The following is a 13,132-nucleotide window of genomic DNA, read 5'->3' on the forward strand; positions in this document are numbered from 1 at the left end:
CTCCAAGCACCCCAAATATTGGGGAGTGCTCAGAGAGCCCGAGATTCAGGAAACCCGGAAATCTTAATAGATTTTTAAAAGTCCATTTCGGCTCTATGTGAAGTTTCCAAGAGTTCGCCTAATTAATTTATGAGCCTCCAGACAAGGTTCAAAAAAACCCCCATTCATTTATTAGGACTAACATCTTGGCATGGACTTCCATGGAGCCGAAACTAAAACCCATTTAATGGCATCTAAAATTTACCTCTGTGTCCCCTCCCCTCTGGTTGATGTCATTAATCACATTCTCCAACAGGACGTTATAGCAGGGTTCGGGACATGCACATTCACATCCCAGTAGAGAAATATGAGACTTTTTACTCTGGCCAAAAGTATGCATGGCATCCTCCCCCCCCCTCCTGAAGTTGATAGTAGTCATGGAAATGCTTTAGACGTTGACACTGACAACATTAAGCACACTGATCTTAAGAAGGAGGTTAGTAATGAATACATCTTTAAGTCCAAATTCAATGGAGGAAAAATCGTCAAGGCAATAAACACCTAGGTAATTCCAGTCATTAGATACATACCTGGAATAGTGGACTGGGCTCAAGCAGAATTAGAACCCTGGCTAGGAATACCAGAAAAATAATGACAATCAATCATACTCTTCATCCATACAGCAGCATAAATGGACTGCATAACTGGAAAACATCCCAGATTTAACTGTAGTTGAAAAGAATGTGTGAATAATTGATGTGGCAATAGCAAGAAATAGTAGAATAGAAGACAAAAACTTGAAGAAGTTTGGTACAAAGTGTAAGTAGAACTGTAATAACCATAATATACTTGCAAGTGGGAAAACAGAAGTGAGGAATGTATAAAAGGGTTAACCAAGTACAGAAAGTGGCTTGTTTGATCTTTTCGTTAGTCCAGAATCCTGTAAAGGTTAAAGATTTCTAATAAAACAGAAAACAAACAGAGAACACAAATTGTGTTAGAAGAACTGAAAGGTGATGAGAGAGAATTTGAGGAATGTATATCCCCCTAGAGGAAACAATACAAAGCATTTTAAATACATATGTTTGACGCAGAAAACAGCCAAAGTTGGGATATTAGAATTAAAGGGCTGGGGTGGTAGCAGTGACCCTGCTCTGAAATTTGTGGTATTTTCCTTAATTCCTAGGCCTAAAGGCCACAAATTAAAAGCATGGCCAGAGGATGCTTGGTTTTCCCCAGACCACATTTTTGTCATTTAGCACATACACAAATACAAAGCACAAAACATGAGAGAGAGAGGTGGGGGGAGAGAGATGTAGTTTTGGAAAGCCAGCTTCCAATACTTGATGTTTCCAACTCTCAGTCTCTCCTACCTCTCAGGTTTTATTTTATCTTCAGCAGAAGAGTTTAAGGAATCTTATGAATAAGAAATCCTAGTTTTGGGTTATCATTTATAGATGTTACAATGGCAGTTAGTTTCCTGTACGATACATTTTATGATAATTATTGAACCACTTTGTCCAATGGTTCCATGTGGAAAAAGGAGGAGAGGGAGAATGGATCAGCAGTTTTGGGGTAAGACAAGTGTTTCCCTTAAAAAAGAAAAATGTTACTGAAGATGATGTCCGGAATGAAAAGCACTTGCAAAACAGATTTTACTCAGTTCATGCAGCAGGTAGATTTGAATTTTAATTACTAACACCATTTGTTACCTAGCAGTACGTTGCATGTTTTAACTAGCTGCTTCTATAAATTCCAGAATTCCAGTGATTAATAGAAAAGCAGAGCAACATAATGTTTGTTGTAGGTAGTTGACGTTAAACATTGTAGAGGGCAGAGGTGGCACAGTGGTTAAATGCAGCACTGCAGGCTACTTCAGCTGACTGCAGTTCTGCAGTTCGGCTGTTCAAATCTCACCGGCTCAGGGTTGACTCAGCCTTCCATCCTTCCGAGGTGGGTAAAATGAGGACCCGGATTGTTGTTAGGGGCAATATGCTGACTCTGTAAACCGCTTAGAGAGGGCTGAAAGCCCTATGAAGCGGTATATAAGTCTAACTGCTATTGCTATTGGATTTATGTAACAAGTCTGTAGCATCACATTTCAATTCTTTTTCTCACCCTCCAACTGAAAGTTATAAAACGATCCATTAGATGAGACCAAAAGGCATATTTTAAATTGACATATACCAATGTGAGAACAATTACAATAAACAATCATGGGAGGGGGAGGGGGAGGATGTAACAGCTAATCTAAAAATAGAGATGGAAGATATGAGAGCAGATAAAAACATAACTTATGAACATTGCAAAGAGTACTGACTGCAGTTGGATGTGATATTAATTATATGTTTCTGTTAATTCAGTTAGCTTGCTGTTGTCATAGATTGCTTGGAAAGCAGTTTGCGTCCACAGTTTCTGACTGATTTCTATATTGCTACTGCTGTTTTATCAGTATACTAAACCTCTTCAGAATAGCATAATTTTATCATATTGACTGATTGCTTACTAGGGAGGAACAGCAGAAGCAGTCAGAAAAATATTATTAATGCTACAATTAGCATGCCTATAAAGAATATCCACTTCATGGGGAATAGTGTGTGTGTGTGTGAAAATAAAATAAAGATAATATTCATTACCAAAGGGATACCCTTTTGTATATGCAGTGTTGTCACATACAAAAGGAACAAAGTTTGTGTCAGACAACTATCACCACCCTCTTAATGTTTTGGTGTCTCCCTGCAGTTTAGCTCTCTCTGGCCTTCCCTATACTATAAGTCAGTGATGGCGAACCTTTTATGGCTTGACTGCCAAAAGTGGGAGGAGCGCAGGAGGGTTGTGCGTGGTCGTGCACATCCATACTGCTATGCTCATGACCACAGCACACATGGACCCAAGACCAGCACTCCCCCCATTTTAGTGTGCTTTTTTTGCACTCCCCAGGCTCCAGAGGCCTTATAGGAGCCTGGGGAGGGCGAAAACAGCTTCCCTGACCCCAGAGATCCTCCAGAGCCTTCAGGAACTTTCCTGTAGCCTCCAGAATGTGAAAAACCGGCACTACAGGCAAACCAAATGTTCAGGAACAGACTTCCAGTTTGTTCATAGGGCCTGTTTTAGCCCTCCAGAGTGTTCAGGGGCCTTCAGGAGGCTTCCCTGAAGGCTCAGGAGGGCAAAAAATGACCCTAGCAAGTCACTTCCTGGTTGCTCATAGGGCCGGTTTTAGCCCTCCAGAGTCTTCAGGGAAGTCTCCTGAAGGCCCCTGAACACTCCGGAGGGCTAAAACTGGCCCTATGAGCAAACCGAAAATCAGGGAAGCCTCTGGAGGGCAAAAAATGGCCTCAAAAGAAGGCCAAGGTCAGCTGGCCAGAATGCACATGCGCGCTGGCCAGCTGACAGGGCAACGCCTCCCGTGCCCTGAGAAATGGCTCCGCGTGCCACAGGTACTATAGGTTTGCCATGACGGCTATAAATCATCCCCTTAAGTCTTAAATCTTTTCCCAACATGGAAAAAAGTAGAATAAGAAAAGGAGTTTGACACAAAGCAGGGGTGAAATTCAGCAGGCTCTGGAGAACTGGTAGCTCAGAGTAGTTCAGAGAACCAGCAAATAGCACCTCTGGCTGGCCCCAATGTGGGGTGGAAATGGAGATTTTGTAAAATCCTTCCCCCAGGAATGGGAGAGAATAGAGATTTTGCAGTATCCTTCCCCTGCCATGCCACGCCCACCAAGCAACGCCCACAGAACCAGTAGTGAAAAAAAATTGAATTTCACCACTAACACAAAGGCATACTTGTAGAATTGATTTTCTATTTTTTTATGAAGGAGAAGGAAAGGCAGAGCCTGGGGACAGAGTCAAGAGAGAAATAAGCCTGGAGTCATTACATTCAGATGAGCAATCCATGTGCAACACGCTCCCCACCTTCGAATGTCATTAGCTCTTAGCTGGCACCACTTTAGTGCTGATTGTTGGTTGACCAGATTCTTGTGGCATAAGCAATAAATCAGCTTACCTGGAACTTAATGTGTGGGACTTATTCTTCATGCCTGATATTGCCTTCTCTTTTTGTATTGCATCAATGGCAGATTCATTTTCAGAGGAGTGATCAGAGGGACAGTACGGATACAATAACAACATTAGCTCTTCAATTATTATTATTTTGCCTTGCTCCAAAAGTATTTTATTGATATCTAGGGTTGAAATATGTCTCTCCACCAGTATCTGCTGCGATCATCACTGATCAACTTTAATCAACTTTCTAGTACTTATCTGCCATAGGCTGACACCTACATCTAATAAAGCCAATAAATAATGTATATCTGCAAATAATATTAAATTTCCCTATTTCATACAGAAAAAAAGAAGTGAAAGTAGTTGTGAAAAATCAGAGCAGTACTAAAAGTCTAAATGAATGAATACATGCAAGACTCAAAACTACAGTACTTAGGGTTATGTTCAAAAATAATTCATAGAAAGTGTTTTGAGTCATGGGCTGTGGGAAGATATGAGATTATATTCCCGGCAGATCAGAACATCTGATTATTCCTGAACTCATTCAGAATTGTTGAATGGTTGATTTACAATTTAGAACTTACAGGCTATCTTTTTAACTGTTAATTATGGTTTCCTTCCAGAAGGAAAATATCAGTGGCACCTGATACTTTTTGTTTATTTATTTAATTTGTTTGCTGTGCATCTCCATGCAAGGTAATTCTGGGCAGCTTACAATATTGAAATGAAATGAAATATAGATAGATAGATAGATAGATAGATAGATAGATAGATAGATAGATAGATAGATAGATAGATAGATAGATGATAGACAGACAAACAGGCAGACATAAAATCAAATTTAAAATGCAATAAAATACAAGTTATAACTAAATGGAGAGGAAGGGAAAATAATCAATAATCCACGTTCAAAGTGATATTTCTTCCATTGGAGCCCCAGACCAACTGGCAGTATCAGTACTTCAGGATCTTACAGAAGGTCAGGAGGGTGGGAGCCAATCTCACCTGAGGGGTCAAAATGTTCCAAAAAGCAGGGGCCATTTCACAGGAACATGTGGCTCTAGGTTCACAAATATTGAGGGCAATGCTTCCAACAAAGCATTTTTAAACATCTTCTTTGATCTCTAGGGTGTTCTATAAAGATTCACAGCCTGTTTTTCAATTCCTCTCAATTATTAATTTCACTTTACTCTGAGAGGCAAATAAAGTTCCCTTACTTTTCAGACTGGTATTACTGCTAATATAGTGTTAGTAAAATTTTCAGTTTGATCGCCAACCATCAGCAGATTTAATGTTGTCCTACTGAATAAGTTTCTAATCAAGAAGTGTTTCTGCTGTAAAAGAGATCTATAACAATATGGGTTTATGACTTTTGATGGACGTATATGTACACATTCACAAAGTGACCTTTGCTGAATAGAATCAACATTCTCATCATGAGGTAATGGGTTTCTTCTTAATGTCAATGCCTCTAACTAGTAAATGGGTTTGAGGTTCATTGCCTTGTTAAGATGTAGCAGAAAGCATTACCAAATGGCACATATGGGAGACTAATATGCTGGCAACTAAGCAGGAATCCTGAGATGGTATTCCAGCCTTTTATTATGTCTCTCATGGAATGACCAAAGAGTGACAGATCTCATAGCTGCACAAAATGTATTATTTGTGAAGAGCTTCATTAGAAACAAATATGCACAACCAGAACAAGTAGAAAATTTTCCCATCAATCAATTATACAGATATTATTATTTTTAACATATAAATGATCATAGAAATAGGAATTATAAGGCCTAAGAAATTGCATTTAAAAAAATGTTTACAAAAAAAGGAGAGATTGAACCCAGTCCTTGTCCTCATGCTGATTGCCAGATAAAAGGTCTGGCTAGAGTCTTTGTGTGGAATAGTGCCATAACAAAATCATTGTAAGACAACGTCATCTGCACAAATTGGAAAAATTTAGTTGTTAGTCTACCTGTTCACTTGTTGATGATGCAGAGTTTGGAATAAGTATGCTAATAAGAGATGGTCTTAGATCATAAATGTGTCATCTCTTATTAGCAACTGGCTATCGGCTTAGGATGATTCTATTGTTGTTAGTTGCGAAGTCATGTCCAACCCATTGTGACCCAATGGACAATGTTCCCCCAGGCCTGTCCTCAATATCCTCTGGAGTCCATTTAAGGTCACGCCTATTGCTTCTGTGACTCCATCCAGCCACCTCATTCTCTGTTGTCCCCTTCTTCTTTTACCCTCAATCTTTCCCAGCAATAGGCTCTTCTCCAGTGAGTACTTCCTTCTCATTAGGTGGCCAAAGTATATGAGTTTCACCGTTAGGATCTGGCCTTCTAAAGAGCAGTCAGGGTTGATCTCCTCTAGGACTGACAGGTTTGATCACCTTGCAGTCCAAGGGACTCACAGGAGTCTTCTCCAGCACCATAGTTCAAAGACCTCAATTCTTTGGCACTCAACCTTTCTTATGGTCGAGACTTCACAGCCATACATTGCAACTGAAAAAAACCATAGCCTTGACTATACACACTTTTTTAAATTCTATACGCTCAGTTATTTTTTCCAATGGGAATCAGATTTTAAATTTCATTCTTGAGAATATGGATATCCTGGATATAAAGACAGGAGAGACATTTTCTCAGTCATCAGTACTAAATGATAGCAGCTTCATTCCAAAATGTTCCAGTGTTGTTGTTTTTAATTTCCATGTTCATGCAGAGTCGGTGGAAGATTCCCACCTCTTAAATATAACAGCAGTTGTTCCACGTTCTGCATTTGTTGAGTGTCCTTGGAGCTGATAATTAGGAAGCAAATCAAAGAAACAAACAAGCAAGGTTTTCTGTGGAGTTTCCTCAGCCATAGGTTCTTTGAATGGGAAAGGGAAAGTAGAAAAGTTTCTCTGTACATATCAGTAAAGAAAATAAAGTGCTCTTAAAAAAGATCTCTAGGAAGCTTTTTAAACTTCTACAGAGTTTGCCTCAAGTGAGATCAGAATAACAGCAGAATAATAGAAATAGCAGATTTGGAAAGAACCTTCCAAATCTTCTGGTCCAACCCCCTGCTCAAGCAGGTGACGCTTTACCAAACCAGACAAATCACTGTCCAATTTGTTCTTTAAAATCTCCAGCACCAACAACTTCTGCAGGCAAGCCATTCCACTGATTAATTGCTGTCAAGAAGTTTCTCCTTAGTTCTAGGTTGGATCTCTCCTTGATAAGTCTCCATCCATTACTTCTTGTCCTGCCTTCAGGTACTTTGGGGAATAGGTTGGCTCCCTCTTCTTTGTGACAGTTCCTTAGATATTGCTGTCATGCCATCCTCTAGTCCTTCTCTTCTTTAGAATAGACATACCCAATTCTTGCAACAGTTCTTCAGGTGTTTTTCATATGATCAGAATTAGTGGGATGTTTTTAATCTTTTTAAAGAAGAATACAAAAATACAAAGATAATGATAGTTAAATTAGTTTACTACACTGTTTATGTCACAGGATGCAAACAAAAATTTCTTCAATGAATAATCAGTGGCTTCAGAAAAACAAACATTCAAGAAGCATCTAATCATGAAATATTTGGCTCTGAAAAAAAAGATGATCTTGCAGTCACCAGTTAAGTGTTTTCAAAAAAGAACTCCCAGAAATAGTTCAGTCTGAGGGAACAGGTATCCTTTCTTTTACTCCCACTGCAATTGCAAGATAGTCATTTGTAACTTTTGTGTGTGCAAAGATAAAATATTTGCCACAGATATTTTTGTTGTTTTGAAGGGGCAGCCCAACTGCTATTAGACTTAATTAGATCCCTTTATTCTGCTTGAGTCTAGCAATAGCTCTGAAATGAAGCATTCCACCCAGAAAGAAAGGTCTTCTCATGGAGAAATAGATTGGGAAATAATACACATTGGAAAGCAGACTGCAATGGGAAGGGTGGTTTAAAAAGAAAAGCTGTAGGAATCAGATAGACTTGAACACTTTAATTGTGTGGCTGCTATTTCTTTTAATGAATAAGACAATTAGTTCTTTTATCTCTTGAGACCATTTACCTTAAGGATGCTGATTGCCATTGCTGTTTTATCCATGGATATTTGGATTAAATGTATAGTCAGAATGGCATTAATTATTTTATTTTTTTAAAATCAGTTACTATGTTAAGCCAGTAATACTTGCTTTACGGGTTAGTGAGAGCAAAAATACAGGTGGTCCTTATGATCACAATTGAGTCCAAAATTTCTGTTACTAAGCCAAACATTTGTTAAGTGTCCCATTTTGCCCCATTTCATAACCTTTCTTGCCACATTGTTAAGTGATTCACTGCAGTTATTAAGTTAATAACAAGTGAATCTGGCTTACCTGTTGAGATTTCTTGTCAGAAAGTCATAAAAGGTGACCTCAAGATACTGCACCAGTCACAAATATGAGTCAGTTGCCAAGTGTCTGAATTTTGATCTCATGATGATGCTGTAATGGTTGTGTGAAAAATAGCAATAGAACTTAGACTTATATACTGCTTCATGTTGCTTTTACAGCCTTCTTTAAGTGGTTTACAGAGTCAGCATATTGTCCCCAACAATCTGGGTCCTCATTTTACCGATCTTGGAAGGATGGAAGGCTGAGTCAATCTTGAGCCTAGTGAGATTTGAATGCCGAATTGCAGCTAGCAGTCAGCTGAAGTAGTCTGCAGTACTGCACTCTAATGGTTATAACCCACTTCTTTCAGTGCCGTTGAAAATTCAAACAGTCATTAAATGACCTGTTGTAAGTTGGGAACTACATGTAGGTATGGTGGTGAAATGTTTAGCATATGTGGGCTGTAGAAATTCAGATAACTACTACAAGAGGAACAACTCTTGATCATATAGATTTCTACCCAAAAAATAATGCAATGGGTATAAAGATTATGTGGGAAATGTTACTTCTAATCTGTGAAAGACATTTGAGCAAATGGATTGTTTTATCCTTCCTTATTTTGATATGAACATGATTATTTCGGAATGATCAAAAAAAGCTATTTTTGCTGTTGGTAGTGCTTTATAGCATATTCTCTGTAAATTAAGTATCTATAAATTTAAATCCGGTTTAATGTAATTAGTGATAATAAATAACTATTACCTCAATAATGAAATTTGAATATGAGAAAATAAGACAGGGCTTGTTTCATGTTTTCTACCATATCCTTTAGAAAATAAAAAAACAATTGCTTGGTCTCTTTATATTGCAAGGAATTTATTTTTGTAAACGTATATAGTTATCTGAAATAACAAGAAAGATCATGCATTGTAGTATTTTTTATTTAAATTACTGCTATTCACTATTAATTTATGCAGTGACATACAGTAATTGCTCAAAACCATAAAGTAGCTTTATCCATGAGGACGTTCCATCATATTTATAAAGAAATAGCAAGATGTTATGTCAACTAGTTATTTAAAGATAATGGAAACAAAGTATAGCTATTAGAAGAAATCATAATGTCATATTGAAAGCCTTTAAAAATCTATATGCTCTTAAAACTCTCAGGCCTCTTTGTCTGTAACCTTTAATTGGGTGAAATGGTACATCATAGGGCAACAATTTTTGAACCAATGTCAAATGAGCTAAGTCAGGGGTCACCAATCCCTGGTCTATGGACTGGCACAGGTCCATGGCATAACAAGTAACCATGCCACACAAACAAGTAAAGCCCCATCCATGGGATGCAGGCAACATCTGAAGCTACAGCCCCTCCAGTCCGTGGAAAAATCTATCTCCATGGAACCAGTTCCTGGTGCCCAAAAGTTTGGAGGCCACTGAGCTAAATTACAGAATGTGTCCAAAACCTGGGACTCATGACTCCTGTGGGATTGAAATTTTCACAAATTTGTGGCCACTCTGCTGCCACATCAGCATTGACAGTGGCAGCATTGAGAGTTCAGTATATCAGGGTCACCCTATCTTTCTGAAAGCTGGGTAGATCAGCCTGTTTGGTCTCTGGAGCTGGGTAGACCAGCCTGTCTGGTCTATCTCTAGACCAGTCCCACTCTAGCTTTGAAGGCCAGGTTTTGCCGTCAGCCACCAGACAGCAGTGAATAATGCTTCAGCTGGCAAGAAGTCACACCCATAACCCATGGTATTTTGCTTATGTTTATTTTGTTTCTTTGTTTAAGTAAGTAAATATCTCTGAACTGCTGACCCAATGGGTCACAGGCTGTCTAGTAGATCTTTCTTGTTGGCAAAATAAACATATAATGTTTATTTTATAGGTTTTTACACACTTTATTCTGCCCTCTACTTACCGTAGTCAACTTCAAATAAATTATGTCCTTTATAATAACAAACCCACCTAATATAGTCTTTAGCTTTCTTTTTGGGTGTACAGTAATGTTGTGTAATGTGCCTACAGCATAGAATATTCGTGCAAATCAGTATTACTTGAACTTATCTTCTTCATTTCTTCAACCAGATGGCTGCCCTGATTTGTGCAATGGCAATGGGAGATGCACACTCGGTCAGAACAGCTGGCAGTGTGTCTGCCAGACCGGCTGGAGAGGGCCTGGATGCAATGTTGCTATGGAAACCTCCTGTGCTGATAACAAGGATAATGAGGGAGGTGAGCAAAAGTCTTCCAATTCCCAGCCTTGAAAGAACAGAGGGTTATGTGCAGTTTCATCATGAGTCATTTTACAAGTGAAAGACCCCCTCTCCTACTATTGTCAAGTGTTGTTGTTACATTTCCATTGAAGCAAATGAGATGGATAAAGTAGTACCCTTGTGAGCAAAATAATGTGACCTGAAAGACTTATTTTAAATATAGGGCTTGATTCATTTCTGGCAAAACTCAGATTTGGAGGCTAAAATTCTCACTAGGCATTTGTGTGGTTTAGAATTTCAAGTCTCAGTGCTCCTTCAGATATACCCTCTGTGTGACTTACACTTGCAAAAATACCAGCATACATTGTAGATTATTCAAGCAAAGGCACAGATGATTAAGCAGGAAACTTTCCAAGGTATTGTTAACTGCCAGCTATGAGCAAATACAAGAGAATTCTGGACAAAGGTAATACTTGTATTTTATCAACTTCAATTCACAAAGCAGAAAGTTCTAAATGGAACAGAATAAATGGAATTCATTTTACTGGCTGTGATACAAGAATTTATTCTTGGTTTTTTAAAAAAAATTAAATACATGTTAATTAGTAAAACAGAGTTCTGTCTCAGTATTGATATGTTGTCCTATAGAAGATACTATACGCTGGAAGAAATTTAGCCAGAGATGTTGAAAATGATTTTAATATAAAGTGACTTCAAGTGACTCTGACTTCAAATGCTACAGCTATTTGTTTTAACACATTCACCAGTCACACATTTTATGTATTACATTTTTTCAATCTATATCTGTTTGTGTGTGTGTTTTCCTTCCACATGCATTTTTCTCCGTCACACACAATCAGTTTCCAAGGATTTAGCTCCAGATATATTGAATAATATTTGAAGAACTCATTTTTATTAATAGTTTAACATTCAACCAACAACCTTTCTCGACATTTAAAGCTTATTGTCATAGATTGTTTACCTGAGTGTTTCTTGCATTCTTTGACCTGTTGACCCTAGGGTTTTCATATGAGGGTTTAGCATTAGAGTGAAAATAGAACCAGATGATTGGATTGTCATAATGCCAACAGCACTGGAAAACTGAAGTGCCTTTTTTCCTAATCAGCTTTAATATAGTTGAACTTTCTGCAAACTATTGTGGGGTGAACTGGAAGTGAGTTGTTTTGTTTTTGAGATTCGTTGAGAAGTATACAAGTAAATAATAGTTTTGTATGTTGTTTTAGAGAAAGCTAAATAACCTGAATTATAAAATTCTTTGCAAAACATGGAGTTGCTATGTGCAGTAAAAACAGTAGATAAAGGAAGCAAACAGAACATCTAATAAATTTTGCAAAATTAAGTAAAAATCTTTGCAATGAGTTCAACAGGGTGCAAGAGAGAGATCAGCAATGTTTTATTCCCACATCCTGTATTTGTGGATAAATGTGTAAATAATATTTTTATGATATAAAAGGTGCATTAGTTGAAGACAACAATATAAGTGTATTTCAGTATGCAGATTGTACTAATACGTTATATTTTCTATTGAGGATCTGCTTGACAAGGTGGCAATATATAGGCAACCTTAGTGGATCACACATATACCAAAACAATTAAACAAGAACAGATGTTTTTACTATTACAGGGAAATTTCACAGCTGTGTAGTAGACAGGAAAGCTTTAAAAATAGCCAATAAAATATAGATGAAGTTGTTAAGACTGGTGCTTAAATGAAAGGAAACTTTTAATAAACCTTTTATTTAGGATCTATTAGTACCAAAATGAGTTTAATTGTGGGGAAAAGTTTATTATGAGTATGCAAGATTTATTATGATGAGGGGGTTAGTAAATATTCTTAGGAAGAAGAAGCAAAGAACACCAAGAATGCAAGTAAGCCAAAACTATGTACTCCTAGGCATGGAAGTCATTGCAAATCCCCAGAAAAAGCAACTAGTACCTATATCAGACAGAAACAAATTGTCGTATTTTTCGGAGTATAAGACGCACCTTTTTCCCTCAAAAAAGAGGCTGAAAATCTGGGTGCGTCTTATACACTCAATACAGCATTTTTTGCCTCCCAAAACCCTGCCCCCTTCACCAAAATGGCCGTGCATAGCTTGTAAGAAGCTTTTAGAGAGCTCCTGGGGGCTGGAGAGAGCAAAAATGAGCAAAAAACAGCTCATTTGTTGCTCAATTTTAATTCCCCCCAGCCCCCAGGAGCCCGCTATGCTACCTAAAGGCTATCCATGCCCTTTTTAAATGAAAAACCTTTTTGCTCGTTTTTACCCCCCCAAGGAGCATTCTGCAAGCTCCCTAAAGACTTTTCATGACTTTGTGGGGAGAAAAATGGGCTCGTTTTTGCGAAAAATGGGCCGTTTTGGGGAGGTTTGCAGAGTGCAAAAACATTACTATTTTCCTCTTCAAAACCTTGCTGCGTATTATACTCCGGTGCGCCTTATATTCTGATACAGTATAAATACAGTAGAAAAATGCTGGAGACAGACAATCACTTTAATGATAATGGTAAAGTATCATTTCATACGGTACAAGGAAAGAAAAAATGACTCCTATATCTTACC

The 13,132-nt window shown here is 38.0% G+C and overlaps 1 protein-coding gene across 1 annotated transcript in view; it reads left to right on the forward strand.

Moving 5' to 3' along the window:
• The window catches only part of TENM2 (teneurin transmembrane protein 2), an 834,696-nt gene that overhangs the window by 737,748 nt on the left and 83,816 nt on the right, over positions 1 to 13,132 (forward strand). The window contains 1 exon segment of the mRNA XM_032208490.1: positions 10,426 to 10,572. Within this exon segment, the coding sequence (XP_032064381.1) occupies positions 10,426 to 10,572 (147 nt within the window).

Source organism: Thamnophis elegans, chromosome 2 (genome assembly GCF_009769535.1).
Source record: "Thamnophis elegans isolate rThaEle1 chromosome 2, rThaEle1.pri, whole genome shotgun sequence".
NCBI classification, from domain to species: domain Eukaryota; kingdom Metazoa; phylum Chordata; class Lepidosauria; order Squamata; family Colubridae; genus Thamnophis; species Thamnophis elegans.